At 53.2% G+C, this 27,930-nt stretch overlaps 11 protein-coding genes across 11 annotated transcripts; 6 read left to right on the forward strand and 5 right to left on the reverse strand.

Moving 5' to 3' along the window:
- The first annotated feature begins 1,658 nt into the window (after positions 1–1,658).
- On the forward strand, positions 1,659–3,855 carry BKA58DRAFT_371890 (uncharacterized protein). Its single transcript, XM_046169072.1, has 2 exons — positions 1,659–1,817; positions 1,943–3,855. Exons 1-2 carry the CDS (start codon positions 1,688–1,690, stop codon positions 3,439–3,441), a joined length of 1,629 nt encoding a protein of 542 aa, XP_046030513.1. The 5' UTR covers positions 1,659–1,687; the 3' UTR covers positions 3,442–3,855.
- A 308-nt stretch (positions 3,856–4,163) lies between these two features.
- On the reverse strand, positions 4,164–5,051 carry BKA58DRAFT_371891 (uncharacterized protein). The gene is made up of 2 exons (XM_046169073.1): positions 4,561–5,051; positions 4,164–4,487 (listed from the first exon to the last, which is right to left on the reverse strand). Exons 1-2 carry the CDS (start codon positions 4,729–4,731, stop codon positions 4,410–4,412), a joined length of 249 nt encoding a protein of 82 aa, XP_046030514.1. The 5' UTR covers positions 4,732–5,051; the 3' UTR covers positions 4,164–4,409.
- Positions 5,052–5,718: 667 nt separating this feature from the next.
- Positions 5,719–6,255, reverse strand: BKA58DRAFT_396022 (uncharacterized protein; the record flags this gene model as incomplete). Its single annotated transcript, XM_046171337.1, has 1 exon — positions 5,719–6,255. The coding sequence occupies one exon, from the start codon at positions 6,253–6,255 to the stop codon at positions 5,719–5,721; it is 537 nt and encodes a 178-aa protein (XP_046030515.1).
- A 267-nt stretch (positions 6,256–6,522) lies between these two features.
- BKA58DRAFT_371893 (uncharacterized protein) lies at positions 6,523–7,879 on the reverse strand. The gene has a single exon (XM_046169074.1). It carries the CDS (start codon positions 7,815–7,817, stop codon positions 6,603–6,605), a length of 1,215 nt encoding a protein of 404 aa, XP_046030516.1. The 5' UTR covers positions 7,818–7,879; the 3' UTR covers positions 6,523–6,602.
- A 3,294-nt stretch (positions 7,880–11,173) lies between these two features.
- BKA58DRAFT_425469 (glycoside hydrolase) lies at positions 11,174–12,188 on the forward strand (the record flags this gene model as incomplete). Its single annotated transcript, XM_046172929.1, has 2 exons — positions 11,174–12,076; positions 12,134–12,188. The coding sequence occupies exons 1-2, from the start codon at positions 11,430–11,432 to the stop codon at positions 12,186–12,188; spliced, it is 702 nt and encodes a 233-aa protein (XP_046030517.1). The 5' UTR covers positions 11,174–11,429.
- A 711-nt stretch (positions 12,189–12,899) lies between these two features.
- BKA58DRAFT_371900 (cytokinesis protein Cyk3) lies at positions 12,900–17,589 on the forward strand. The gene is made up of 3 exons (XM_046169075.1): positions 12,900–13,180; positions 13,236–16,649; positions 16,700–17,589. Exons 1-3 carry the CDS (start codon positions 13,109–13,111, stop codon positions 17,270–17,272), a joined length of 4,059 nt encoding a protein of 1,352 aa, XP_046030518.1. The 5' UTR covers positions 12,900–13,108; the 3' UTR covers positions 17,273–17,589.
- Positions 17,590–17,636: 47 nt separating this feature from the next.
- Positions 17,637–19,965, forward strand: BKA58DRAFT_5846 (tRNA synthetases class I, catalytic domain-containing protein). The gene is made up of 2 exons (XM_046175577.1): positions 17,637–18,181; positions 18,231–19,965. The coding sequence occupies exons 1-2, from the start codon at positions 17,763–17,765 to the stop codon at positions 19,741–19,743; spliced, it is 1,932 nt and encodes a 643-aa protein (XP_046030519.1). The 5' UTR covers positions 17,637–17,762; the 3' UTR covers positions 19,744–19,965.
- Positions 19,966–20,186: 221 nt separating this feature from the next.
- Positions 20,187–21,036, forward strand: BKA58DRAFT_433415 (uncharacterized protein; the record flags this gene model as incomplete). Its single annotated transcript, XM_046173183.1, has 3 exons — positions 20,187–20,271; positions 20,320–20,367; positions 20,477–21,036. 3 exons carry the CDS (start codon positions 20,187–20,189, stop codon positions 21,034–21,036), a joined length of 693 nt encoding a protein of 230 aa, XP_046030520.1.
- A 442-nt stretch (positions 21,037–21,478) lies between these two features.
- BKA58DRAFT_433416 (Mss4-like protein) lies at positions 21,479–22,236 on the reverse strand (the record flags this gene model as incomplete). Its single annotated transcript, XM_046173184.1, has 2 exons — positions 21,479–21,951; positions 22,014–22,236. 2 exons carry the CDS (start codon positions 22,234–22,236, stop codon positions 21,479–21,481), a joined length of 696 nt encoding a protein of 231 aa, XP_046030521.1.
- A 606-nt stretch (positions 22,237–22,842) lies between these two features.
- BKA58DRAFT_5937 (Endonuclease/exonuclease/phosphatase) lies at positions 22,843–26,857 on the reverse strand. Its single transcript, XM_046175589.1, has 4 exons — positions 26,581–26,857; positions 24,219–26,532; positions 23,021–24,170; positions 22,843–22,968 (listed from the first exon to the last, which is right to left on the reverse strand). The coding sequence occupies exons 1-4, from the start codon at positions 26,620–26,622 to the stop codon at positions 22,899–22,901; spliced, it is 3,576 nt and encodes a 1,191-aa protein (XP_046030522.1). The 5' UTR covers positions 26,623–26,857; the 3' UTR covers positions 22,843–22,898.
- A 400-nt stretch (positions 26,858–27,257) lies between these two features.
- Positions 27,258–27,778, forward strand: BKA58DRAFT_433418 (uncharacterized protein; the record flags this gene model as incomplete). Its single annotated transcript, XM_046173185.1, has 5 exons — positions 27,258–27,262; positions 27,335–27,378; positions 27,428–27,563; positions 27,613–27,730; positions 27,764–27,778. The coding sequence occupies 5 exons, from the start codon at positions 27,258–27,260 to the stop codon at positions 27,776–27,778; spliced, it is 318 nt and encodes a 105-aa protein (XP_046030523.1).
- Between the last annotated feature and the right edge of the window lie 152 nt (positions 27,779–27,930).

Consider the following 27,930-nt stretch of genomic DNA (forward strand, 5'->3'; position numbering starts at 1 on the left):
AACCCACCGTCGCTCACTGATCGAGACTCGTCTACATCCTATCTAGGCAGCCGAGCATCATCGTCCCACTCGGACACACCGAGACCTTCTTCGCTTCAGTACCTAGGTATGAGTCCCACACCCCAGGGCTCCCACTGATGATCTCAAGACCGTTAAGACGATGATACGATCGATGCTTTCATACCCCGGTCCAGCCGCCTGAGAACCAGGGTCCCGCAGGGCTGCAGCGGGCGCTAGCGAGATCTAAGATTTCAAGGCGAATGCTACCAAGGTAGTCAGTCCTCCAAAAATTAGGATAAAATCTAGCGCTGCATGTTTCATAGGCGTGAATTGAGTATAGATCTCTTGTGGGTACGCTACTGGAACGGAGAATGTTTCTGTGGTCGCGTAGACGGCTAGATCGCCGTCCTCCAAGGCCTGACTCTGTCGGCATCACCGACTTGGAAAGACGAAGTTGCTAATTGGAGCCTTGGGCATATGGCCGATGGGCCCTGGTTTCCTTTGAATCGTCCCTTCTCATATAGTCACGTGCCTCGGGGGTTGTTCAGTGGTTCTCGCTAGGGCGTAGAGCGCTAAGTGGAGGTATGAAAGCTGTAGCCAGTAAGTCGGCCCCAGTTTCTCAGAGCATGACAACGCCGATCGTCTCACGTGCTCTCGTTGCGGCTCTGCGTGCCAGAACGCTAGCGGATTTACAAGGGCTATCTTTTGCATTCTATGCTGTGTTGTATTCCCCGGATGCGTCTCCGATGAGATTTCGTCATCTAATCATGTTGCTACCTAGAATTCTAGCCATGCGTTCATGTGATGTGAGTACGTTGTAATGATACCTTTTGGGAATTCCGGGCAAAATTTGAAGCTCGAAATAGTTGCCAGTGATTTTAAGTTTCGTAACAGAGGCCTAGCAAGTATGCTCAAATGCTTGAGATTGGTGGTTAGCTCTGGAAATGATGTGGCTCGGAGCCGATCGAGCGCAGAATCGAGAGTTGAGATGAGGCATATACGCAGAACTTTGCTCAGACTTTCCAGAAGACCATCCGCTTATATACTGACCATGACAATGTGCCTACAGTGTATTGGCTCGCACACTGGGACGAGTCAGCGTTGTTGCTTTTGAATAAAACCGTGTAATCTCGAAGATGATGCAGTGGTAGACTTTATTGAAGCTACCCTAGTTCAGTCATGTTTTGGAGGCATCAGTTTGGGACAGAACCACGGGCGACCGGTGATCCAAAATGGCAGCAGATCCCTTTGAGTGACTGATGGCTGGAGAACAGCGAATGTGCACGGAGAGAGATCTCTTATAAAGACTGACTGCCCATCTCTTTCATTCTCGTTTGCTACCTAGGTAACATTCCAAGGTTTCTAACATCTCCAGACCGATTGCCCATCATGGAGGGCGAATTTCCTCTTCCGGTTCCCGACAGCGAGAGGATGTTCCACAGCAACGTAAACGGGTATCAAGCGTGTTTTTCGTTTCCTAGCAATTTCCTTGACCCATACGATATCCGGATGTTGCCGCCTGACAATAGGCACATGTATGCTCACCCTAGCGCCGTCGGTAAGTTAATCCGTTCCGCTCCGAGCTCGGCTTTGCTCGGGATAAGACGTCCGCTGATCTGATAACCCAGGATCTTCATCTGATAACAGGAACCCATTCCACTACGACCCCAACGATCCGCCGCGCAACATGGCCTCGTTGACCAACGCCGCCACACCTGGCTCAGATTTCAGTCCTGCACCATCGCCTGCCGAGTCATCGGGAAGCATCTTCTGCGCCGCTGCCGATTTTGATCAAGGCCGTCGCAGCTCCATCCGACGTGAGTAACGTGATTGCTTTTTCCGCGTGTCCCGCGTACCAGCAGTTCGCCGCGGCTGTTGGCTGCCATACTTGTCCAACCGCGTGATCGACCCTTGCCCACTTCAACAACTGACACCCACCCAGATATCGTTCCAAGGTCCCCACCACGCCCTCACGACGCCGCCACGTTGTCCGTCAATACGCACGCCAATGGCCCCTCCCAGTCAGGCGGGGGGCCTACGAGCATGATACATTCGATCCCGCCCCGACCCAAGCCCGGCCGCAAGCCTGCCACCGCGGAGCCTGAGACCAAGCGCAAGGCCCAGAACCGCATCTCGCAGCGCAACTTCCGTGAACGCAAGCAGAAGAATGTCCAGATGCTGTCCGAACAGGTCCGAGAGGCCAGTCTGCAATTCAAAGATGCCCACAGCAAATGGCTACGCGAAAAACAGGCCTTGGAAGAACAGCTACGGATCAAAGAACAAGAAATCCGGATCTTGCAAGACCGTGTACGCACAAGTGACGCCCAAAGTTTCATGTGGAAGGACATGTACCAAAAAGTGAAAGGAGGCGAAGACGTTTCCACTCCAGATACCGAGGACCTTCTGCCCATGCAGAGCTTCGTCCAATACCGTAGCGCGCGCCACGACGAACCGCTCGAGGGCACGCAATCAGGATGCGATCGCTGCACGCCTGAACATTGCGCCTGTCTCGCAGACCTCACCAATGATATGCAACTCCCGGACGAGGCCTCGGCTCGTATGGACGGCGTGTCCATGACTGGAATACTTCGCGGCGGCCAAGGAGAATTCGATCAAGAGAAGCATCCCCACGTCGAGTTCGAAGTCGACTTCACGAACAAGTTCAAGAGCGCAGCTTCCTATGGGCAGCAACAACCTACTACATTTGCGCCATCGACAGAGGACAACAAGATCACAGACTGTGGCTTCTGTGAGGGACAAAAGGACATTTGCATATGCGATCCCCCTGCTCGTGTTGACAGCGCCGACGAGGGCGTCTCACTCACGCGCATGAAGAGTGGTTCTTCAGCTGAAGAAGCCAAGCCCAACATGGCCTTGACCGGGCCTGGCTCTTGTGCCGACTGCCAGTCAAATCCTCAGCAGCGAGCCTGGTGTCAGCGAGTCGCCCAGCTCCGAAGTGAGGAGACCCCTTCGAGCTCACGGCGCAATTCAAGCAAGAGCAGCTCGCTCGATATTATGGAACCCAAGGCATCGACCAGCATAGACATGAGCGCCGGCATTTCGTCGCCTGTGGGTACCGGAAGAACAGTTGGTTGCAGCGATGCCTTCAAGCTACTTGATGGTCGAGTTTCGACGGACCCGAATGCCATGGACTGGCGCCAACTTAAGCCCGTTCCGCAGGCTTTCGGACGCCAGGACACCCGCAGGGACACTTTCACTATGGAACCCGGCATGTACAGCGCGATGGAGTTGGACGCCAGCAGCATTCTCACTACCCTCCAACACGCCCAGCGTCCTCTGAGGCCCCGCCCGTCTGACGGTCCACATGCGCCGCTGATCGAAGAGGCCGAGGAACGGCGCCGGGCTTCTTTCTCGCCCATGACCAAGGCCGACGATCACGCCATGATGGACGCAGTCTCTCACTACAATATCGGGCATTAGTTGCGCCCTCCTGTCTTTGCTTTGCCAGATACCCCGCCTTTAGTGCTTCCGCCAGCAATCTGCGGCGTTGATACGGAAGAGTGTCTGTATTCTGTTTCGCATGGTCGTTCATACGTAACGAGAACACAACTTGAGAGTTTTGACGGTCGCTATGAATAACGAGTGGACGGTGACACACACACACTCTTCACTTTCTTGCATTTTGTATCATAACGCATGGCTACTGCAGCCCAGAATTAGACTAATGATTACACGTTTCAACGAACCCAACTATGGGTCAAATGATATCCTTTCAATTCACACATCTGCCTGCATGTGACGACCCTTAGATTTCCGCTGAACGTAAATGGGTTTTTCGAGATTATACCGAATGAACATCCGCCCGTGCCCAGCTCCGCAGCTTGGCTCGTCAATCTCCGGGCATGGGCGAAATCACACCACCGCCGAACCTAGGCGTCCGTCCTCCGAAGACAGACCGCCATTTCTGGTTCCAAAGCAGCCAGTCGTGTCGAGTATGTCTACGCGTACAACATTAAGTTTACACGAGCGATATAGGCTGGAGATGGTTCGGAGCTGATCTTGAGCTATGAGTGGTCGATGGAGCATCCGGTGTCGCATCTTATCTGATGATCTGATAAAACTCTGCAGCGCTAATCCCCAAGGTGCGAAGAGGGGTAGGATCACCGACATGAGGGGAGAAGTCTTACCCGTATACGCATGCTACAACCTTCATTCGCCTTTATGCAACATCACGATAGTTGCAAAGGAGATGGGAAACCGAGGGGAAAGAAACACATTACATTGGCCTCCAACGACTATTGTAGCCGATTTCCGCTTCTCCTCCCGCACCACACAGCTCTGTGCGCACCATCACGCCTGACTGACATTCATCCCCGCGCCTTCCACATGCACGTGCCGTAGCTCCCTTGTCCCCTCTCTTCTTCCATAATTCCCACTCAGTACTACCACTACTTCTTCACTCCGTTAACAACGATCTCGTTCCCTTGCCCAACCCACTGACCATGTGGCCCAGCTCTTACAGCGACCTGCGCCTTGTGTTAGTACCACAATGCACTCTGACCCTGCAATGTTTATAGTAGAAGCATCGCGGATACATACCTGTACATCGACGCCCCATCTTTGCGCATTGGCCAAAGCAACATTCGCGGCTTCTTGCTCGAGAGCTGTGGCGGCAGTGGCTAGTTTGCCGCCGATGGCGCAGAGTTCTCCGCCTAGTTTGTTGAGGTCGGCGGCGAGCTTGAGGAGGTTGTCGGGGGTGTCGTGTGACATTGTTGGGGATTTTGGTGTGATGATATGATGTCGTAGATTTAGATCAAGGTGAAATCCACAGTGACCAGCAGTGATGTGCCGGAGATGTGGCAGGACAGTTGATGATGCAGATATAGATGAGCGGTAGTAGGTGTTTATGAAGCTGTGGTTGGATTGTATATGTTTTTATGGCGATATGAAATAGTGAGCGTGTTTGCATCACTGAATGGCGCAGTCAATGGGCGAGCATTCCAGGACGAAGCGAACGCTACTCGGCCAGCAATGCTATACTTGAAGTACATTCAAACATCTCAGCATCACCTAAAAGCATTTTGATCAGTACAACGGAGCAAGAGAAGAGGGTATGTGTGGACAATCATTCAGTCTTCAAATAGTGTCTAGCCTCTGCCGCCTTCGTATCGGTATTAGCGCACGAATTCGGAGTGATATATGAGTCTTTGACGCGATACGGAAACTACGAGCACCATCAAAGCAGTTCATTTGGTCATTTTCCCAAATTTGTCCACTCAACAGTACCCATCTATACACAATGTCTTCTTCAAGGCACCCGTTCGCACCCACCACAGCACAGCATGACGCAAACTATCACTACAGTCAGCAACTCACAAAGCTGCAAGACGAGATTATGGATCTAGACAAGATCATCGAGAACACTGCTGCAGAACATCGACGTGAGGCAGTTCCGCTATAACCCTCATTCTGGCTAAATTACAATAGGCGAAGTCTCGGTACAAGCCCGCGCAATGACCTGTCTTAACATGAAGATACTGTGGCTCACGTAAAAACTCGACCCGATCCTCAAGGTGGACGGCATAATAGTAGAGAGGATGGGCAGGCTGTTTCCGGAAATTGCAGAGTACTTTACTCTTGACTGAGTAGCGTACTAGGAACGATGTGTGTATGAGAGCACCAGCAAATCAGGGTGACGCGACTAGCATTGCGAGCACACTTGGGCGCAGGAGACGTAATTAAGCGTTCATATCAATTTCATCGTCCTAGCCTAGGGCCCTGCTTCAACAAAACGAGACGGGCAAGTCTCCTCCGCTCCGGCGCACTGATGGGGACACTTTTCTTCTCCTCCACTTGCTCTGCTTGCTCCACTTTCTCCGGTGAAGCTTCATCTTTCCTGTCTATCTTCTTCAAATTGACTCCCACTCTCTTCTGCACATCGTGCATGAACAATCCTTGATCGATGTCTTCTTGATCTTGCGCAGTCATCTCTCGCACTTCCTTGTCAAGCCGCATCTTTGTTTGCCGAACGATTTCTGCTTTGCGTTCGTGCAGTGCAGTCTCGCGTCTTTCTAAGGCTTCGCGAGTCAGCTGACAGTTTGCAAGCTCGGCTTCTATGATGCGGAATTCGGCGTCTGGTGTGAGGGCTACGGGAGCAGGTGTGCGTGGATCTTGAGTTGAACTGGTGGGTGGAGACAGTAGCAGTAGTGGAAAGCTGACTTCTTTTGGCGGGTTTGAAGATGTCGGAGTGGCTACGAGAGGGCCGCTGGTGTTCTCTTCGGGTCTTAAGGCCATATTTCGGTGTCCGGGTAGAGTCTCCAGGATGCCGTGTTTCTCTTTTTGTTCGGCGTCAGCTACGGCTTTTGATACGACGGGATGAAGGAGAGTCACTATGGGAAAGGTCATGATCTCTACGTCTTAGGATGATGACAGGCGTTGGGGGAGTGGGACATGTCGACAAACTAAAGCAGCTTCCCGGTGTTTGCTGTGATCGGTAATGCTGGTCAACGCCAGGAAATGGAGAGTACAGAGTCACAGGGAAAAAGTGTGCAGTGTTTGAAAGATTTGTCATTTGAACATTGTTGCTGAAAGTGATGTCGCGCATCCATGTGAACCACTGGGCGAGAACACAAAATACGACATCAGGCCTTGGACTCTTCTCGCATCTTCCTCAAGGTTTCCAACACTGTTTGCTTTTCCGATCCGGCCTTGAGGGACTTAACTAGTATGTCCTGTTCGCTCTCGGGTGCCATGCCAGCCGCTTCGGGTACCCTCCTGTCAAGATTGGTTGGGAAAGGGTATCCTTCAGCGACAACGCCGACAAGCGCTCTAAGCTCATCGCTTAGTCCATGCTGTTCATACATTACCAACAATTGATCCCAGGTCTTCTCAACAAGTGCGTGTGTATCGATAGTTTCCATCGGTTTACCAAAGGCTGATGAAACCTGAAGTAGATTGGCAGAACGCATGATATCGACCGAGTCATTCTGACCCGCGGCATGGAACAGCGCTGGATTGAAGAAGAGGCCATCGCCCATTTCTAGTGGCACCGAAACATACTTCTCAAGGAAGTAGTCTTGAAATTCAGGCAGACGGTATGCCATGTATCCTTCTTCAAACTTTTGGCTGAACGGCAGCAATCGCGTCGGCCCGCTCTCCACTGGCATATCTGAGTGTGCGACAGCTCCTTGTAGCGTGAGAAACTGTGACGCAACTTGCATCGCCTTGGGGAACTTAGCGCAAGATTCGTTGTCCTGGAAGCCAATGTGGTAGTCTCTGTGCGATATCTGGGCCTTCGCGCCCGGCTTCACGATGTTGACTTGTGCCGTAAGGCGGTGGTGTGGGCCGAGCCATGCTTCAGATATCAAAGGTAGCCATGGATTCGTGTAGTACTGCACGAATGACTCCGGGTCTCTCTCGCAGTGTTTCGAAACGGAGTTCCAAATGCGATCGTTCGCGCCGGCCCCAGCAAAGTGGTCGCCGCGTCTGCCGGCTACTTTCTTTTCTTCCGCGATGATGTTTGCGTACACCTTGTTTACGTTTTCGAGAAAAAATGTATCTTTGTAAAGACCTTTGGTGACAAACACGCCTGGCCCGGAAAGCAGTATGTGGTAAAACTCATTCTGTAATGCTGAGCGTTGTTCTGAAGAGAGCGTAGTATAGTCGGGCAGGTCATAGATCGGCACATTCGCTTCGATTTTGCTTGCTAGTGGATAGTGACATGGAACGGACTTCGTTGTAAGTTTCTTGAACTCGTCCAGTGATGGTGGTTGCTTGACGGAGAATAGCCGAGGTCCGATTGGTGGCTGATGATCGTTGGTGTGGCTGTTGGACTGTTCATCGTTCGTGGAATGCATTTTGGATATCAGAATGTATCAGAGATGTTCTGTATGGCATTGCCCTCAATGCTATATAATCGCGTCGACTAAGCTTGTAGGATGATGTACCGGACCGGCAATTCTGCCCGCACGCGGTGGTTGTTGCTTCTTTGGGAAGCGGAGAAGGTGGCGGCCCCACTTACAATCACAAACCCTTTGCACAATCCATCCTCTTCTCCCGTACCAGGTGTCATTCTACAACAGTTACAATAATCTTTCGCGATTTAATCTGCTCATGAGGATGAAGAACAGTGGATAGAAACATGAGCAATCGCAACCTGGCCGCAGGCACTGCTCTCGTTCTTCTCTTCTGACTCCTCGACTTTACTACGGCCCTGCGGCACCTCAGTATCAGTAATCATTACAGCCTCTGATCCTTCGCGGCGAAGCCAAGCCCCAACTCCAGAGCTTATTGAGACTACAACCCTAGGTTTCGCCTTCAAGCATTGCGGAAGACCTAAATTTTTCAAAATTTATCATCCAGGCTCCATGGCGAGTTCCGTTCCAACCTTTCGCGTACATGGAGGCCGGTTGGTATATTCGTAGACGATGACAATGCTAGAGCTTTTTGAAGAGTGTATTAGCTACTACTCCCGAAGACTGCATCGATGACTCCAAATCTTGGGTCAATATAGAGATGGCACACAATCCTGCCCTTCCGCGGTACCGCGGACTCCAACGTGTAGAGCATTGCAAACAACATGGTCATACCACAAGCTTCTCTACTTCGCATCCTCAACTTCCTCGATCTCCCAATCTCCGTACACAACCCCGGGTCGTCCGTTTCTAACACCAGCGCGTCTTGGCGACCCTCTCTCGGATCCAGTGTCGCGAGGCCCGTCGGAATCCGAACTATTGTCCGGGGACTCAGTTCGCTGACGATCTCGAGGATCGGGTACCGGCCCGGCCATACCTCCTGGAAAAAACAGCGGGCCCCACAGCAAGGGCATGCCGGCCGGGGGCATCGGTCCTCCAGCACCACCACCAGTCATGCGCATTTGCTCAGCCATCATCTGTTGTCGATATGCAGCCACCATAATCTGTTCTTGTTGCGCTTTCATCATTTGCTCGCGCTGAGCCCCCATCGTCATCGCTCTTATGCGCTGCTGTTCCGCCATTTGCAGGCGTTGTCCTGGCGTCATGCCCTGCATTTGCGCTTCTTCCAATCGCGCTCTCATCTGTGTTTCCAGCTGCAGCTGTCGCATCATCATGACTATTCTGGGGTCCATTGTTGATGTCGTGATCAGACTCTTGCTATACTGGAATGTAGTATGGGGAACGAGCTGGCTCAGTGAACGAAGACGGTATCGTGGCAGTACCGGGGCTTTCCCGATAGGCTCTGAGAACTTGATTGTGTGGAAACTGGTAGATAGTAACTCGGGAGATCGTGGTAAGAGGCTCTATACCTCTGGCTGAGAAAGATCGCTTTCGCTAGACACCAATGGTCATGATCAGTGAGTAACTGAAGTGAAGACTTGGTCGTTGAATCGCACCCACCAACAACGTGATCGGAAAGAGTTTCTTTACGATAGCTGAGCCATCACGTCGCGCACGTTTGAGGCGTATATCCAACGCGACATGGACATTCAATGATCGTCACGGTTTGAGCTTTGGATATATCAAAACTCTACTTCACGCTGTCTAGCCAACTACCAGTAAGCGCTCAGCTGATACAACGACGCAGGGAACTGTGTTCATAGACCACCTCGCGAGTCAGCACAACCGTTATATATATCGATCAGCATCTATAGCTAGTGGACAATGTTTGCCTAGATAGTCTCGTTCTGAATATTTGCTATATCAAGTCTATCATTTGCTACAGAAACCGTGAAGAATCTGAGTTACAGCGACGGCATACACCGGCTGCTATTTCGATCAAACGGTTCCGGAGCCCTCTCCATCTCCAAGAGTGCCTCGCCGCCATACGGCGCCTCTCTACCTCCAGGTCCGACATCCTGCTGAAAAGATCCTGTATAAGTAGAACTTGCTTATTTCGCTTATCGACAGCCTGCAGATTGGACAGGATGCAGAGCCAGCCTTGAAGACGATCTGTGGCCATTGCATAGGCGAGCATTGTCTTCAGGTTGGGACTGATAAACCATGAAGAAGACGACGTCTCATGTCCAATGTGCAGGACTAAGCTATGTATCGGGCAATACCCATCCAAGGTTCGAGGCCAGATCTTCAGGTTTGTGGAGCATCTTCGTAATGATCCGGTATTCGATCGAGAGGTCGATCAGTTCCTGTTGAGCACGACGGAGGAAGATGTGAGGCAGTGCTATGGCCCTGAGCTTGGAGTCATGCTTATGAAGCTGTCTGCGCGGGCGAAGGTGGTGGAGAAGATGTTGAATGGCATCGTCAATAGTATCGACGATGGAAAGAGAGTGATGCAGGCGGGAGAAGTGCTCGTAGTCAACTAGAACTATATGGATTGGTTCGATCGCGAGGACTCGATCGTTCCGATGGTATGACGCTCGGAAGATAGCTGGGTTTAGTGAGTGATCATATCCATGATCATGAGTGTCTCCGTACGAAACGAAAAGAATCGTCAGTGTAGAAGGTGACAAGATCGTACCTGCCGTGGGGATGGGCTGCCCTCAGAAATCCTGACAGAGTGGTCTGCAGTGATGCATCGACTGGTGGGCCAGCGAGGAGAAACAGGGCGTGGCACCTACTCTAATTGTAGAACGCCACCGTATAACAGTATTGATCTACTTTCAGAAGTTGTGCGGCCGATCCTGTGCGACCACGTAGTCTTGGCATGTAGCTGTATTGGAATTGACAAGGAGGACGTCACCTGTCTACCAGGCATCCTTGCGAGAGGAAGAAATTCACGGCGGCTTGGACGTTCCGTTCCTGTTGGCAGTTGGTGTGTGCGAGTGTGTGAAGCAAAGCTTCCGCCTCATCACCAATCTCGTCCAGAACAGTCGGAAGTCGAGACCGTGGCCCGGACGCTACGCTGACCAATATCGGCAGCCGACGGAGCATCACTATCGTGAATCGGATTCGCATCGCGGGTAGTGGACCCCTACACCGCCCGGGTGGCATCCGCGGAGCGAATAGGAGAATTCCAATATCGGCGGTTTCTTTTGGTGCATATTCGCCAAGGTGCCAGAGATTCAAAACGTGAAACGCATGATCACCCCAGATCTTGGCGACAGCGGTTTCCGCTGTCGTTGTGTTGGTAGTGTCGAGTCTTGGCACGGCGCTTCCACCGCTTAAATGAGTTTCAACGTGTGGTTGGGACTCCTGTTTTCATTTAAAGTGAGACTAGAACAAAAGAATCGTTCTATGCGACTGGGTACTATGGGCTTATGATCGCTTATGACGCCTTGGGGGTGGGGTGGCGCCGTGTAGATTAGATGAAGAGAATGGGTGTTGATGAAATTTAGGGACCGAAAAATGGATATCCCTCCAATGGAGCGGAATGATGCGGTGAACCACGCTGAGGGACTGGTTTGTATAAGTATCGCACTGGTTACCATGGTGTAAAAATCATCGCAATCATCAGCATTCGATACCAACCAGTACATTCGCTTCCAACTCTTTACATTCACTTCTTTTGAACATATTCATCCTCTTTTCATCAACATGAAGGCCTCAATCATCCTCTCTCTCCTTGCGCCCCTGGTGGTCGACGCCCACTACATCTTCAACCGTCTTATGGTCAACGACCAGGCCATCGGTGGTGACTATGCTTACACCCGCAAGAACACCAACACGTACATGCCCTCGTTCACCAGCGAGATTGTGAACTCTCCCGACCTTCGCTGCAACAAGGGCGCTAAGGCTGGTGGTGTTCCCACCTACGCCGTCAAGGCTGGCGACAAGATTGGCTTCAAGCTCGCCTACAACGAGAAGATCGAGCACCCCGGTCCTGGATTCGTCTACATCTCCAAGGCCCCTAGCAGCGTTGCCAACTACGACGGCAGCGGTGACTGGGTCAAGGTCATGGAGAGCGGCCTCAAGAACCCCAGCCAGCCCGGTGTCGACACTGCCTGGGACAGCTGGCAAAAGGACCGCCTTGAGTGGACCATCCAGAAGAACATTCCTGCTGGCGAGTACCTCGTCCGCGTTGAGCACATCGCCATCCACGAGGGCCACGTCGGCAAGGCTCAATTCTACATGGAGTGCTTCCAGCTGAAGATTGCCTCTTCCGGCACCGGCAACCCGTCTCCCAAGGCCAAGATCCCCGGTATCTACAGCGCTAACGATGCCGGTATTGCCTTCAACAAGTGGTAAGTCCATTTCCACTAAACAAACATATTGTGACAAGCATACTGACTTCTCATTAGGAACAACCCCAAGTCCTACACCATGCCCGGCCCCAAGATGTGGAACGGACAGTAAGCGACTCGTTTCGCTCACTGGTGTTCCATTAGGCAGTCAAGTTGAGGAGGAATCGGTCTTTTTTTACACAATGCACGCCCTAGTGGTGCTTACTTTCTACCTTTGCCCGCATTCATAGCGCTCGATCTCAGTAGCTTTTGACAAAATTACAATGCGTTTACCTCAATTCCATGTTCCTTGACTTCTGTGATGATGGCGATGGGTTGTGAGACTTGGCATTTGGTCGACAGATTGTGGATCGTGATCAGCCAGCCTTGTATACTCAGCTGGTGACCCGAGCGTAGGCAAGGCGACAAGTCGCGCGCGCCTACTACCGTTAGACCGCTATTAGTAGGCAGTCTAGAGGTCCGTTCATATTAGCGTACAACAACAAGACAGCTGGGTAGAGATGTGGCCGACGGCGGGAACACGTGTTCGAGAGCGCAATAGTTCTATAGCTGCCCAATGCATAACGGAGAGGCAACATCGCGAATTATGTGCGACTGGATGCGAAACAAGGTCAGTTATGCAGGGCGAGTGCCCAAGACGAAGCGAATGTCGCGGTGTAGAGTTGAAGAATGTGTGACGTGGTAGGCGAAGTGGGCCGCATCCTGGCCGGTGCGTGTCGCGGTTGCCCGGGGAGCGGTCGCTGAATCGTGTTTACCCAACCAAGACGGGACGTCAGGTTGCGATAGGCCCTGCTTAGCTCTACCATACCACTCCCCCGCTATCAATCGGGGCGTGACCACAGAGAACTGCTCTCTACCATTGCTACCATCGACTCCTGTCTTTCGCTGGAGCATTCTGCGCGTCCCACACCTAATCGACGCCGCCTCTCACTATTCTAATCGACGCATGTCATCCACGCGCCGTGCATGCCCCGAACAAGTTGCCGGTCAACATCAAGTACTGTGTAATACAACAACCAAATAATAACCAACATGGCAGTCGGCCAGGCGCTTCCAGTGCGCTTTCCCTGCTGGTGCAAAGCTGTTTATTCATGGGGAGGAGAGGTAAGTTCAGACGGAACCTGACTTGCTGCTGCATCTTGACTGACGACTTGACTAGACCAAACGCGACCTTGGATTCATAGAAGGCGACCTGATTGAAGTCCTCAATGCCGGCGATGGAGCTTGGTGGATGGGCCGGTTGAAGCGCGACAGGCGCATGGTCGGCCTCTTCCCGTCCAACTTCGTCGAACTACTCAGCGAAGACTACCAGCCATGGGCGCGCAATGGCAGCGGTGGCAGCATGTCAAGGCAGAACAGCGCACAGGAACAACAGAAGCCGGCGCCACAGAAGCAGAAGAGCATGTTCAGGAAGCCCTTTACGGCCTATGCGGCTGCAGGCGCCCCAAATCCAGCTGCTGCGGCGCGAGAGAGGCTCAAAGCCGGCGGCATCAACTCACCGAATGGCAGTGTCAAGACCAAGTCTCCTTACTCGTCGATGAAGAGGTCGTCTATCGAGAGCCGTGACAGCCCGTCGCCGGCCACGTCGACGAGGAAACAGTCGAACCTGCGCGCAGTGTCACCGCGACCCGCCTCCAAGAGGACGCCCGTAGCACGAGCTGTATCGCCAGCACCACCCTCACGACACGGCTCGCACGCACGCGTACCCTCTCCCGCACCGCCCGCCGAATACCGCTACCAACCCCGTGCAGTGTCACCGGCACCTCCCATCCGACGCGGCTCATATATCCCGCCACAGGCTTCCGCACCTCCAACCCAATATCAGTACCAACCCCGTGGAGTGTCACCTGCACCTCCCATACAACATCACAACTACGCCAGAGCCGCATCTCCAGCTCCCCCACAACAGATACAAGACTTATACCGGACAGCTTCACCAGCGCCTCCAAGACAAAATCAAGACTACTACCGGGCGGCCTCGCCAGCTCCTCCACGACAGAGTCAGGATCTATACCGAGCAGCTTCACCAGCACCCCCAGTTCACTACCAGCACTCGAGAGCTGTTTCTCCTGCGCCCTCGTTCCAGTACCGAGCATACGACCGTGGACCTTCCCCAGCACCATCGTTTGGCGAGCGTTCGCGCGCTGCCTCACCAGCCCCCTCGATCCAGTACCGCGCATACGACCGAGGCCCATCGCCATCTCCTTACCAACACCAACTCGATTACGATGATCACAGCCGCGGTCCATCGCCTGCGCCTTACAATGACGATTTCGAAGCAGATGTCGGCTCGCCGCCACCTCCACCTCCACCACCGCATCGTGTTGCTTATGACCCCAGCAGAGCTCCATCTCCCGCGCCTCCTTCGCACAACGGTTTCATCACACCCGAACCGCCCTCACCTGATCCAAGAACACGTGGAGGCCACTTCACGCCTTCCCCGCTCACAGCAGCAATGGACGATGTCATGACGTCTCTGCAGGATATGACAACGTCGAACAGCAACGAATCGCCAGAAGAATCTCCTACTCCAGCGAACCCGTGGTCTCCAGAGGCATTCGATCAAGTGTACCAAGAGTCAGCGAAGAAGGTCAGGGCACAGTCCGCGATGGACCAGGGTGATGAAGACGAAGATGAAGGCCTGCCAGACGTCAACAACTACATGAAGCGCATGGAGAGTCGTTTGAGGCGGATGAAGCAGCAAGAGCAGACCAGGGGCGGTGAACTGTTTATGGGCGAGGATGAAGGACCAACTGTACCTTTGAAAGGCTCCCATCAGAGGCCTGGGTCCTCGAGGGCAGACACTGATCCGGAGGTTCAACGAAAAGGCTCGAAACTGCTTAACCACCGCAAATCCGCTTATAACATGGGACGAAATGCCCTTGGACGAACATTTACGAGCAAAACGAACTCTACGACTACGACGCATACCAGCAGCAGCACCGATCGCAGCTTGATGTCTGGACACTCTGCTACGAACATGAGTGCTACAAGCGCCGGAAGCTACTACCGCAAGAAATTCGGCAAGGACCGACCGAAGAGCGTGATGAACACAAAGGACACAGCTGGAAAGGGATACGGCTTTGACGATGGACGACCAGAGACGCCTTTTACTGGTGTCACGTATCACTCCAGCCACGCTTCGCAGCCGCGACCTGGTTCCAGTGATAATCAGCAAGCTGAGGTTAGCACCCCAGCAACGGACGACCCAGATCCACTTGGTGGACTGAGGCAGCCATTGAAAACGAAGCGCAGCGGCTTCTTCCGCAAGATGATAGACACAGCGAAGACACAGGCAGCGAATGCACGCAGCACCATCGATACGATAAGCAGGCCAGGCTCCCGAGCTGCTAGCCGGGCAGCGGGCCGGGCAACCAGTCGCGCCGCAAGCCGCATGGACAGCAATGAGTCAACAGGTATCGAAGGAGGTAAAGCGACCCACACGGCAAACCCTTCGAGAGACACCGGCCTAGGAACGGTGGATTGGGTACAAGTCCGCCGGGATGTCAACCGATCCAACTCTCTAAGCAAGAATGAGCGTGCGGAGCGAGCCGAAAGGTGCCAAATGATGGATATTCCCGTTTTGAACCCGATTGAGATCTTGTACGAGTCAGCGGAAGGGGATGAAGGTCTCGACGGCCTTCCCATCACCGAGCCTACCGATTTTGCAGCCTGTAGTCTTAGCCACGTTGACAAAAGCGCGCGGTTTATCAACAGCATTCCTCTTGGAACTAACCCAGCGACCTTGGCTCAGGGATACGTGTGCCGACCCTACCGGAGCGATATCCAACGATTACGGGCCATCTTTACCTGGGTCAGCGAGCGTATCGCGTGGGAGGACGACTTCGAAGGCGAGATGGACCCGAAGCATGTGATTCAGAGCAAGCGTGGATGCTCCCAAGAGATCGCCATGGTTGTGGCAGAGATGTGCGCTTCTGTTGGAATGCATGCTGAAGTTGTTCGTGGCTATTTGAAGACACCAGGCGAACCTCTGGATCTGGAAAGCGTTGCCCGACCGAATCACTTCTGGAACGCTGTCATCGTTGAGGGCGAGTGGCGTATCATGGACTGCTCTCTTGCCGGGCCTACAAATCCAAAGCGAGTTCACTACTCAACGGCGGGATCATCCATGGCGGAGACGTGGTACTTCCTCGCTCGTCCCATGGAGATTTGCTATTCTCATGTTCCGCTCCTGCCTGAACAGCAACACATATGCCCTCCACAACCTCATGAGGTGCTGATGGCTCTGCCTTGCGCGACGCCGGCTTATTTCCGCCACGGTCTGAATATGGTTAACTTTGACACTAGCCTCCTCAATCTGGACAATCTCGAGATGGGTCATGTGTATATTGACGTGCCGGAAGACGTGGAATGCGTTGCCGAGGTCGAGGCAAGATCTTACTCTCAAGACATGGACGGCGACTTTTTCGAAAGCGGTGAAATTGTCAAAAAGCCGGCATTGGCACAAGCGGAATGGTACGGAGGCCAGAAGAGATACACCGTCAAGGCTCTTCTGCCGGGTGATGGAGGCCAGGGTGTCCTGAAAATCTATGCAGGACCTCGAGGACTCATGGTAAGTTTGTCCTAAGACACTGTCAATACATGCATACTAATGTTTCCCAGCACTCGAACAAAATGAACCCTCATAATCTGGCAATCGGCCTTCCAATGACGCATACCGGCACAAATCCTCCGTACTCATTCTTGACACTGCATCCTACGCCCCATGCCCAGCGAAACGATCTATACGTCGCTCAACCACAGTGCGCCAATCTGGCTCTAAACAACACTTTCGTCTTTTGCGTGCGCCAGCATCCATCATCCCTAACGAAGTCGCCCGAACCCAGTCCTGCGATGCACGGTCGAGCGTCGCCGAATCCCTTTGCCCGCCCTGCTTCTGCTATGAGCATGCAGAGCATCTCAGCTACTGGCTCCAACTACACAAACCCATCGCAAAGTTCTTCCGGATCGGCAGACAGTAGAGGCAACAAGCCCGCTAAACTAGCCGTACAAACCCCCTCTGGCAAGATTATCCGCCTGACGAGAAAGACGGAGCACATGAGCAGTACCAATGATGCCGACGGTACGGCTTGGGAGACGATCATCAAGATTGGAGAGAAGGGTACATGGCGAGGCCTTGTACTTGCTGACCGAAGCGCGAGGTGGTGTGTTTTCGCTCAGTGGGAGTGTGCTTGATTTTGTAGCGACTTTTCTCTTCAAAGTACGTATTATGACTTGTAATGATAGCGCTTGGTTATAGTATGACCGCGACGGCCGTGACGGCGCTTTTGCATAACTCGGCGTTTCTGTAGGATATAGGGTGTGACAATACTACTATGGCGTATTTGGTATCAAGATGATGTTTGAGCTGTTCAATAGTGATGTGTGATGTATGTGACAGGAAAGATGGAGTCATCGCAATGACCAGCACGTACCAAGATCAGGTTATATTTTGAGTCAAAGGTGCATATTATTCTTGTTCGTGAGTCATCTTGATCTATACGATACTGACTACTAGATTGTCGATGCACAGAAAAGACAGCCCTGTACTCCACAGTGACTCGTACCTGCCAAGCTCGGCGACAAGACGCTGCCCCGCGTCATCAACTCACCCCACCACAGCTTTTTCCCAACCCCAAAGACTAGACGACTCCAACACCATACGCGCACCATACTCACCACCAACATGGACGCGCAAATCGCCGAATGGCAACAACGCTCCGAGGCGCTCAAGCCCCTCAACCTCAAGCAAATCGAGCCCCATCTCCTCGAACTCGACGCCCACCTCACCCTGCGCTCCCACATTGTCGGCTACACGCTCTCCGACGCCGACACCATAGTATGGAAGACGATCCGCGAGAACCGCGTTGCGCACGCCTTCATCAAGCAGGATCTGATGAAGAACCTGTGTCGCTGGTTCAGGTATATCGAAGAGGCGTATCCCCAGAGTGTGGTTGTTGTCAGTGGGGGGCAGGGGAAGAAGGAGGAGGGGAAGGGAAAGGGAAAGAAGGAGGGCGGGAAGAATGATGATGCGAATTATGATATTGGGTTGCAGGATGTAGGGGATGGGACGGGGATTGTTACTAGGTTTCCGCCTGAGCCTTCGTAAGTCTCTCTCTCTCAACTATACGAACTACTCTTAATTGTAACGCAGAGGTTACCTCCACATCGGTCACGCCAAGGCAGCGCTGCTCAACGACTATTTCGCGCACGAGAAGTACAAGGGCAAGCTCATCCTACGTTTCGACGACACAAACCCCACAAAGGAGAAGCAAGAGTTCCAAGATGCTATCGTCGAGGACTGCGCGCTTCTCGGCATCAAGCCAGACCAGGTATCATACACCAGTGACTGGTTCGATCAGCTGTACGAGAGCTGTGTGCAGGCGATCAAGGATGGGCTGGCATACGCAGACGATACAATACAGGAGAAGATGCGCGACGAGCGCATGAACGGTATCGCTAGCGCTCGCCGTGATGCCAGCGTCGAGGACAACCTCGCGCACTTCGAGGAGATGAAGAAGGGCAATGAGGAAGGACTGAAATGGTGCATCCGCGCAAAGATGTCAGTTGACGACCCGAACAAGGCCATGCGCGACCCCGTCATCTACCGCTGCAACCCCCAGGCGCATCACCGCACCGGCGAGAAATGGAAGATCTACCCTACTTACGACTTCTGCTGCCCCATCGTCGATTCGCTTGAGGGCGTCACCCATGCGCTACGCACGACCGAGTACAACGACCGCGACGCACAGTACCAATGGTTCATCAAGAACCTCAAATTGCGCAAGGTGCATAACTGGGGGTTCGCGCGTCTAAACTTTGTCCGCACGGTGCTGTCCAAGCGCAAGCTCACCAAGATCGTTGATGCCGGTATCGTTGCGGGCTGGGACGACCCGCGCATGCCAACTGTACGCGGTGTTCGTCGCCATGGTGCAGTCATCCCGGCTCTCCGCGAGTTCATCCTCAAGCAAGGTCCTTCCAAGAACATTGTCAACCAGGACTGGTTCGCCTTCTGGGCCACTAACAAGAAGCACATCGAGCCCACTGCTGCCCGTTACACTGCCATTGACGATGCCGGTCGCGTCCCCGTCACCATCATCGGCGCCCGCGAGGGCGTCATCTCCGAGGACAAGCCGAAACACGCCAAGTACGACCTTGGTAACAAGAAGATTGTCTTCAGCTCCTCCGTCATCATGGAGCAAGCCGATGCTCAGTCCTTCGCGCAAGACGAAGAGATCACACTGATGAACTGGGGTAACGCCATTGTTCGCAAGATCAGTCACTCCATCAACCCTCTCGAGATGGCCAAACACGGCCTCAAGACCGTCACCAGCCTCGAGCTCGAACTGCACCTCCAGGGAGACGTCAAGAAGACATCCAAGAAGGTCACTTGGTTGAGCAACGATCAAGATCTCATCCCTGTTGAGCTGGTCGACTACGACTACCTCATCACAAAGGACAAGTTGGAGCCGGATGACAACCTCGACGACTTCCTCAACAAGGAGACTGAGACGAGGACCAAGGCTATGGCTGACTGCAACGTTGCCGAGCTTAAGGTTGATGATATCGTCCAGTTTGACCGCAAGGGCTTCTTCCGCATTGACCGCGCTTTTGCGCATGGCGAGGCCGTCGTTGCGTTCCAGATTCCTACTGGTAAGAGCAAATAGACATTGCTCTTGAGCTTCGTGTATCACAACTGCTGCGATGGCACTGAAGTGGTAGCCCTACAATGTGCTTCACCAGATCCTCAATTAAACAAGACTTAAGTCAAATATCCGATGTGCCTCCTCAAGTTCCCGATCTCTTACATGGCTAGCCTTTTCTTTGATCTACCTCAACCCGCAGTGAGTGTGGTAGGTTCCAGGCTAATATTTCATGCATTCCGTACTCGAATCGCTCCTTCCCGCATCAGAAACTTTTCACCGTCACTTTCCTCATTCCTCGTTTACCGATTACCATAGCTCCTGCGGATTCACCATCGTCTCCCTCAGCTTGCTCGCTCAAACTTTCTCTTTCCTCTCTTCTACACCATCATCGCCACTACGTTTAGATTCTCGGTGCATCATTCAGTCAGCAATCGCCCCCACGCAACAACACCAGAGGAGTCACCATGAGGTTCTTTGTTCCTGCTGTCTTTCTGACAGCATGCCGCGTGCTCACTGCTGCTGCTGCACCTGCTGCCGGCATAGGAGACAGTGAGTCGGGCCATCAGACACGAAGAAAGCTCTTGCTAATAACTACAGCCACTGATGTGGCACTCGGTGATGGAATAACATGCCCCGGTGCACCCAGTACGTTACAAACTTCAAACTCAACTATAATATCCAGAAGAACTACCTGCATGCCACTGTCACCTCTCAAATCCATACACCTTCATCTAACCACCTACACCCCATCTAGCTTCATGCGACGACGCCCTCACCCTGCGGCTTGGCCACAACGGAATCAACGTTGGCGACAGCAAAACCCTCTACCACGATGTCACTGAAGCCCTCGAAGCGCTCTGTGCCGAAGACTATTGCCTGTCAAAAGCCGCTACATTCCCCGTCTCGATCATAGAGTCCACCTCCCGAGGCCCATATTACAGAGAGCGCGTAGACAAGACAATCAGCGTCACCATCCTGACCGCTGACTGGGGCCGCCGCGTCGATGTTCGTAAGTTCATGAGCAACACCATCGCCGCGGCGTTTGAGCGCGGAACCTACGATCCGAAAAACTGCTACATGAACCGGGTCAAGGGCGACAAGGTAGAGCATTTCAGGGATTGTATGACGTTGGACTATGCGGAGGTTGTCTTGTCGAATGGATATAGCATGAAGGTCATGTTTGGCGGGCCACGCAGTTCGGTGAAGGGGCTGAACTATGACTGTAAGAGGGAGGTTGATGATATGTACCCGTTCCTGAAAAACGACTTGGCGTGGAAGGCGAAGGCTGTTTACGTCTATTGTCTGTCGAAATAGATGCGGGGGCGTCATGTGATGGAATAGAGAGGGTTACGTAGGGGAAACACTAGGATGACCCAGGAGAGGCCAGGAGATGATGGGTTACAGGCGATCTCATCAGATATTCACTGGGGAAGGGTGATAGCGTCTAGAACTGTCAGGGTTCTCATACGATCTGGAAGACGTACTGCAGTATGAAGGTAGTAATGAAACTTCACATTGAAACAACAGAAATGTTCTTCTTGGGTATCATATTGATTCATGTACCGTATCTAGATCTTTTCTAGGCTCGTGACTCTTGTCACGGCCACCTCCCACCCACCCGACGACATCATATCGTCATACATCAATCGTTATGAACAAACCGCCAAACCACCAAAATTGTGTCTGGCATGGCAATGTCAAGCCCAAGATGCTCCCGCGTAATCATAGCTCTTCGAGCCACAGGCCAAGTGTGCATCTACTTAGAGTTCGACCCACCGCCCTCCTTTCTTCCCTGCGTCCCCTCCTTAGTGACCTCATCCGGCTCACCCTCCTGCAACTTCTTCTGCCTCTCCTCCTCGCGCTTCCTCTCATGCTCCCTAACCATATCCGGCGGGCTGTCCTCAATGAGATCGGAGTCACCACTCAGACCACTCCACTTGGGCAGACCATCCGGAATATCCATAACGCGCTGACCGTAGAACATGTGGCAGCGGGGCTTGAAGTACGCCTTGTCTTCATCGGTCTTAAGGTGCACGAGCGAGGGGAAGAGCAGGATCATGTTGCGGCCCTCGTCCATGATGGGCGAGTGGCAGTAGGAGCAGCGCACTTTGCAGGGAAGCTTGTGCTCGATGGATTTGTCAGTTGGGTCGTACCATTCTAGGTCGTGGTGGCCGTTGGTGAAGTTGATGTCGTCTTTGTGGAAGATGGCGGCCCATTGGAAGGGTGCGGCTGAGGGGTGGGTTTTAGTATAGTTACTTTGATTCAAGAAGATGAGACAAGGGGAACCATACCGTGTTGTGTCTGGCACGTGGTGCAATGACACAACTTGCTGTCGAGAGGCTCCCTTCTGCTGAGCTGGTACTGGACCTTTCCGCAGTGGCAGTTGGCTTCGTACTTGACGTCAAAGTCCTCGTTCTTCTCGTGGACGCGGTAAGGAGGACGCTGCTTCCACTCAGACTTGCCAGTCGTCTCCTGGCCGCGGCTCTGGTCCTGTTTGACCTGGTCTTTGTCCATCCTGAAGGCGGATTGAGAGAAAGCGGGACACTGTCGCGTGAGGCGTGAAGCAACTAGTCGTGCACGAGGTACAGCTCTTGAAGTCGTTAGAAGTGGTAACCGACGGAATGCAATTGAAGCTGCGGACATGAATAGAGAATTGGAGGGGATGTGGTGGAGTTACGTGGGTGGTTTTGATGTTTGCTTGCCGTCATCATCGATGCTTTATTTGGGGAGGCGCGTTGATCTGACGTCACCATGACCACAGCTCAGCTACGCGACAACGCGTGCTCTAGATTCCTTACCACCATTGTGGGCATTGATCGTCAAAAAGAATACGCCTTCCCGCAGCGAAAACGCTCAGATATGGAGCCCAGATTTCGCCTTCCAATGCTATGCTTTTTCTACACAATTCCATTCGTCAATCCCTCCCTAGTGTCCCACTCTCCCGTACTTCATCGCGATCGATCCTGCATCGCCGTCTGCTACGAGCCGTAGCCCATGACCCTGACATCGCCGGTAACCTTGCATCTGGCGGTAGCCATCGTGTTTCGCGATGTTGGATCTACTAACGATGGGTTTTCAGCTACCGCATCCCCAAAAGCCAGTTGTAGCTGGCGTTTGCGCTAACTGCACGGAGTCGTTCCGTGCCTGGCGGTCCACAAAGTTTCATCGCAAGTAGCTCAAGCTCCTTTCAGAAGCTTCTGAGCTTCTTTGCTGGACAAACCGAAGACATTAATTAGGTAGTCGAGTCTGCCAATGTTGTCAGCATAAAGCTTTGGTGGATTGATCATTGTTCACTCACTTGATGTCTCCAGCTATCCGCCTGCGTACAGCCTCAAACTCAACTTCAGCCTTGTCTCTTGTCGCATCCTGTCTCTTCGAGTTGATTGTCTTGACACGCAGCTTGAACCTTCCGCTAACAGGACGGTGGTCCGAGACTTTGATGGTGTCGTGTCGCCTGTAATCCAACTGCTTGATCCTACCCAAGCCGCGGTACAACAACCGATCACACCATGCAGGTGATCGCTGCTTCTCAGAAGTATCGTAGTTGTCGGTCCCCACGTCATACTTGTAAGTCGGAGCAAAGTTGATCGGCATCTCAGTGAACGCCCGCAAGCGGAAGCCAGGATTGCGCTTGCGAGACAGAAGCAGCTGGTCACGCTCGAGGAGCTTCGCCAGGTTGCCTTGCTGCACAGCAGCGACGACGGTATTGCGAGGCATCGCGTCGATGCGATAATTCAGATCGCCATTTAAGATACAGATCTCGTGATCCAAGATCATGGACCCATCACCGCCTCCAACAAAGTAGTTTGCGCATGAAGTTGGGGAGCGGTTCTTTGGTAACGGTGCGTTCTCCATGATTGCGGCTGCATCGTTGTTACGATGTACTGTTTGCGTCTGACCAGCCGCAAGATGGCAGTTGATGAAGCAGAGCGACGAGTCGTCAATGAAAAAGCGTACTACGAGCGCACCCTTGTTGCCAACACGACCGCTGAAGCCAAGCTTGATCTCAGCTGCGCATACATCGCGGATATTGGCCCGTTCCGAAGCCTTTACGAACACGCAGGTGAACAGACCGACGAGATTGGCGGTATGCAGCAGTACGTAGTTCTGCTTTGGACTGTACTCGTCCAGGACGCGAACAAGATGGTCTCGCCACGCTCGATATTGATGTGACATGTGCTCGCTCTCTGATGTCTCTTTGTGCTTCTTTCTTTTGAAGATACTCTTGGCGGTGATCTTCTTGTCTTCCAGATCGACCAACTCCTGGAAGCCAAACACAAGGATATCAGGCGGATTCTCGGGTTCGAGTACTTCTCGGAAGAAGTTACGATCTTGCTCTGTGTTGCGTAGATTTGCGGGTTTGACTGCGCCGGCGTTCCAGGTCATGACTCGCGCTGAGAGTTCTCTAAATTCGCAGTACTCCCCATCACGTTGTTGCATCAGGTTTTCTACAGAATGTCAGCATGGCACCACAGAATAAACACAACACTAATTACCGAGCCAATCGTCCTTCATCATGCCATCCCAGACACGCAGCATCGTGTCTGTGCCAAGAGACGCAACCTGGAACCTATCAAGTTTCCAGATGCTCGTACGATCCGCCAAGATGCCCGCTATCGGCTTGTCGTGCGCCTTCCAATCCTTCAACACCTTCCAGGGCGTCGACTTGGTGTCGTACACGTATATCATTCCAGTACTGTAGCCAGCCCAAAGCACATCACCAACACCGACCAGAGAGCTGATCTTGTACACACTGACATTCACGATTCCAAGACATTCGAAGGTCTTCTTGGAGTATATTGTAACTTTTCCGTCAGCGTGTCCGAAGTACATGCGGTCGGGCTGACTGCTGATGATAGCACCGGAGGTTACGTCTCCAACATTGAGCTGAGATAGCGAACCCTGGGTCAATTGCTGGAAATGGTTGTTGTCCGACGTGCGGGCGTAGACGCGGATGTCTTTCGTCGTGGCTACCCATAATTGCGAGCCCGAGATGATAGAAAAGGTGCTTCCCCGAGGAATACGGTAGGTAAGTGGGGTCTGCTGTAGGGACGGGCATCCAAACTCGTCAGCTGGCCAGATGTGTAGTACTCCATCCTCGTCAAGAGACCACATTTCTGCAGCATAGCGGAAGATCTTGATGATGACACTCCTAGCGTGTGCGTTACTCTTAGTGTGCACTACACTTTGCGTGGGTATGTCAATCTCATGCATTTCGCCTGTGTTTGTTCCTAGCCATAATCGCTTGCCTTCGTCTTCCACATCTTTCGCTGGTCTGAATGCAATCGCTGTGGCTTTGACTGTATCGCCGTGAGCTAAGCTCATAAGCAGTCGCCCGTTCAGAACGTTCCACACGTTCGTCACGTAACCAGTCGTACATATATAATCGCCACAAATTGCAAAGAGCTTGGTCTCGTAGCCGGTGGGGATACCCGCTATACCGTCTGGGAACACTGGTGGTCTTCGATTCGCTTGTGAGGAGTCTGGATAGTCAGTCAAAGCAGTCGTTGGTTGCTTGTCTGCGCCCGTATCTTCTTCATCCGAGTCATAAGTATACGGCTGTGATAGCTGCGATGCCTGCGCAGTAATCGGCTGTGACGGCCTTCTCATTTCCCCCGAGTTCCGTGGAGGCGGTGGTTTCGGAGGTTCTAACGCTTTTCCGGGACTAGCGGATATGGTACCAGTTGTATTGGTCCGCCGAGGAGGCGGCATGAACTTGTTGTTCGCTTCTTGCACCATTTGCCCAGGCCGGGTTTGATCGAAAGATCGTCGGACTGGCAAATCAGGAGGAGGTGCTCTTTGCAGCTGTACACTCTTCCGCAGATCGAAGTTGTCTTTCTCTCGTCGCGTAGGTAACGACGGGCGGTCTTCTGGCATGTCAGTCGGTGACGGTGGCGGCATTGTCTTCTTCAAGGGCTGCTTCCCCGTTGGCCGAGGGTCTGCAAATGGGTGATTTTCGGCGACTGCGTGAAATGCGGGAGCAGCTGGGAAGTAACCGTTGTTGCTTCCAGTCATCTTTGGTTTCGAGAAGCCTGGGATGACTGGTGGAGAAGATTCGCCTTTGACGCTCTCTCCACTACTGCTAGGCGGTGTACTGAATGGAGAAATATCTGCAGCGTCTGATGTGGCTTCGGGAGCCAAGTTTGCACGAGCTGGCAAATCCACAGAAATTGACTTTGGTGGGATCTTGGGTTTCCCGGCTCGGTTCACAGGCGGTGGTACGGGAGGCGCCGAGGATACCGGTCGGTCACCCTTTCGCGGGTCGTTGGCGGGGCCGTTGCCTGTGTGGGTTGGGAATATAGGTTTCGCATCCGTAGCGGGGGTGCCATTGCGACTGGGCATTGTGAAGAATCTCTTCCCGGCAGACACTGCTGAGGGCGAATCTAATGCGGCATGTTGAGCAGGTCGCTCGGGCTGCGGCGAGAGTATGGGAGAAGCGGAGGACTTGGGCGGTGATCTTGGTGACTGAACCGTAACCTTTGGTGGGGACCGTGTTGGTGATCTGGGCGGAGAAAAGGCCATCATCGACGTCGGTCTCTGCTTTGTGTTGCCCCAGAGCGACCGTCCGAGGGTGTTTGAGCGCGGTGTCACTGTCCCACTCCCACTGTAGTCGGCCACACTGGGCGAGGGTCTCTCAGCATAGTCCCTGGGCATGTCCAGGGATATGCGCCCATCCGTCCTCCTGTTGTCCTCGGGCATAGCAAGGCGATCATTGGGGCCAGGAGAGCGTTGTCGCGGAGTGGCAGGCGTGGCGGATTTGTTTGTACTGAGGAGGTTCTCGAATTGGGCGCGGAGGGAAGACACTGGCTTCTGTGCTGAGAGTCAGCAACACGTTCTCGTTGGGAAGTAGCTACTCACTATGGACGAGCCGTCCATGTTCTCCTCTTGCTGGTTGTCCATGATGATTGTTTTGTCGTCAGCCGGCACCGGGAGGTATCCTATAGCTGCGCATCGACCAGTGAGGTCTTCTTCCCATTTGGCGCTTCTTGTGAGGGTGGAAGGAGAGGCTGTCGCTCGCGGGCCGTCATGCAGCCAGCGCTACGGAGGCAGGATCCAGAAATAGCTTGTGCAGTAGTGTTTGTGGTAGTGGATACGGTGGCGGTGCGATGTGGTAGAGGCCCGAGTGACTGTAGGGCTCCCTAGTGGAGACGCGTATACTGCCTGCTAAGAATGTTCGGCGACAGGGAATACCGGCGACAGCGCGGGGGGTGCAGGTGTTTCGCAACTGTCGGAACGTAACGGCTATCGCGACTGGCGACGAGTGCTCCCCGTGTGCGCGTTCGGTCAGGTGACGTTCCGGTTTGCAGGCGATACAGAGGCTCTGTGTTGGGCGTGGGCGGCTTGGAGCGGTGTTGTCGTGTCTTGCTACTGTCATTCCCCACAGCGCAGCAGCACGGAACCCTGCACACCACCAACGGCAAGGCGATCAGGCACCGGCGAATTATAGACGAGCATACAAAACGCCAAACTAGCCAGCCTGCAGCCGTCAGTTTGTACTCCCATAGCGCCGTAGTCTCTCTTCACCGACACCAGCCATGTGGTAAGCACGCGTTTCTTGTCGCCTCCGAGACTCCCCCGCCATGACCTCCGCGGCTGGCTGATGCCCATGTAGCAGACACATCCTCAACGCCCAGGTCTCCATCCGCTCACCATGCTGTACGGCGCCCGTCCTGAGATGTATGCGATGAATGCTGAGAAGGGATAGGCAAGAAATGGTTCGACTGCGCCGAATGTCACCAGGAGCAGAGCGACCACCCGCTCATGCAGACGTTTGACATGGTCTTCATATGCAAAAAGTGCAAGAAGGCCTTCCGCAAAGATGCGCGTGAATTCGAAGACGCGTGAGTAGGGTGTTAATATTCAGTGTGGCGCCGGGCTGATGAGTGGTAGCGACGAGTACTGCCCGCACTGCGACAACCACTTCGTTCTAGAGGCCAAAACTCCCAAGGCGTCGCTGCAAGTCGAGGGCGAGGATGTGCGCAAGGACGCCAGGCACGTCACCCCCCTCGTTAGTGACGGAATATTGCTAACAGTATTTCAGGATGCTCAAGGATGAACGTGTACGAAGTGAAGAGATGCGCACCATATTCGATGTCAAGGAAGCACCAGACAAGTTGGGCTGAACCAGTGGGATATCGCAACACACAATACTATGCGTAGCACAAGCTACAAACCCGTAGGGCGGGGGCCCTCACCCAAGAATATCAC

Source organism: Alternaria rosae (assembly GCF_020736505.1).
Source record: "Alternaria rosae strain MPI-PUGE-AT-0040 chromosome Unknown BKA58scaffold_1, whole genome shotgun sequence".
Classification (NCBI taxonomy): Eukaryota; Fungi; Ascomycota; class Dothideomycetes; order Pleosporales; family Pleosporaceae; genus Alternaria; species Alternaria rosae.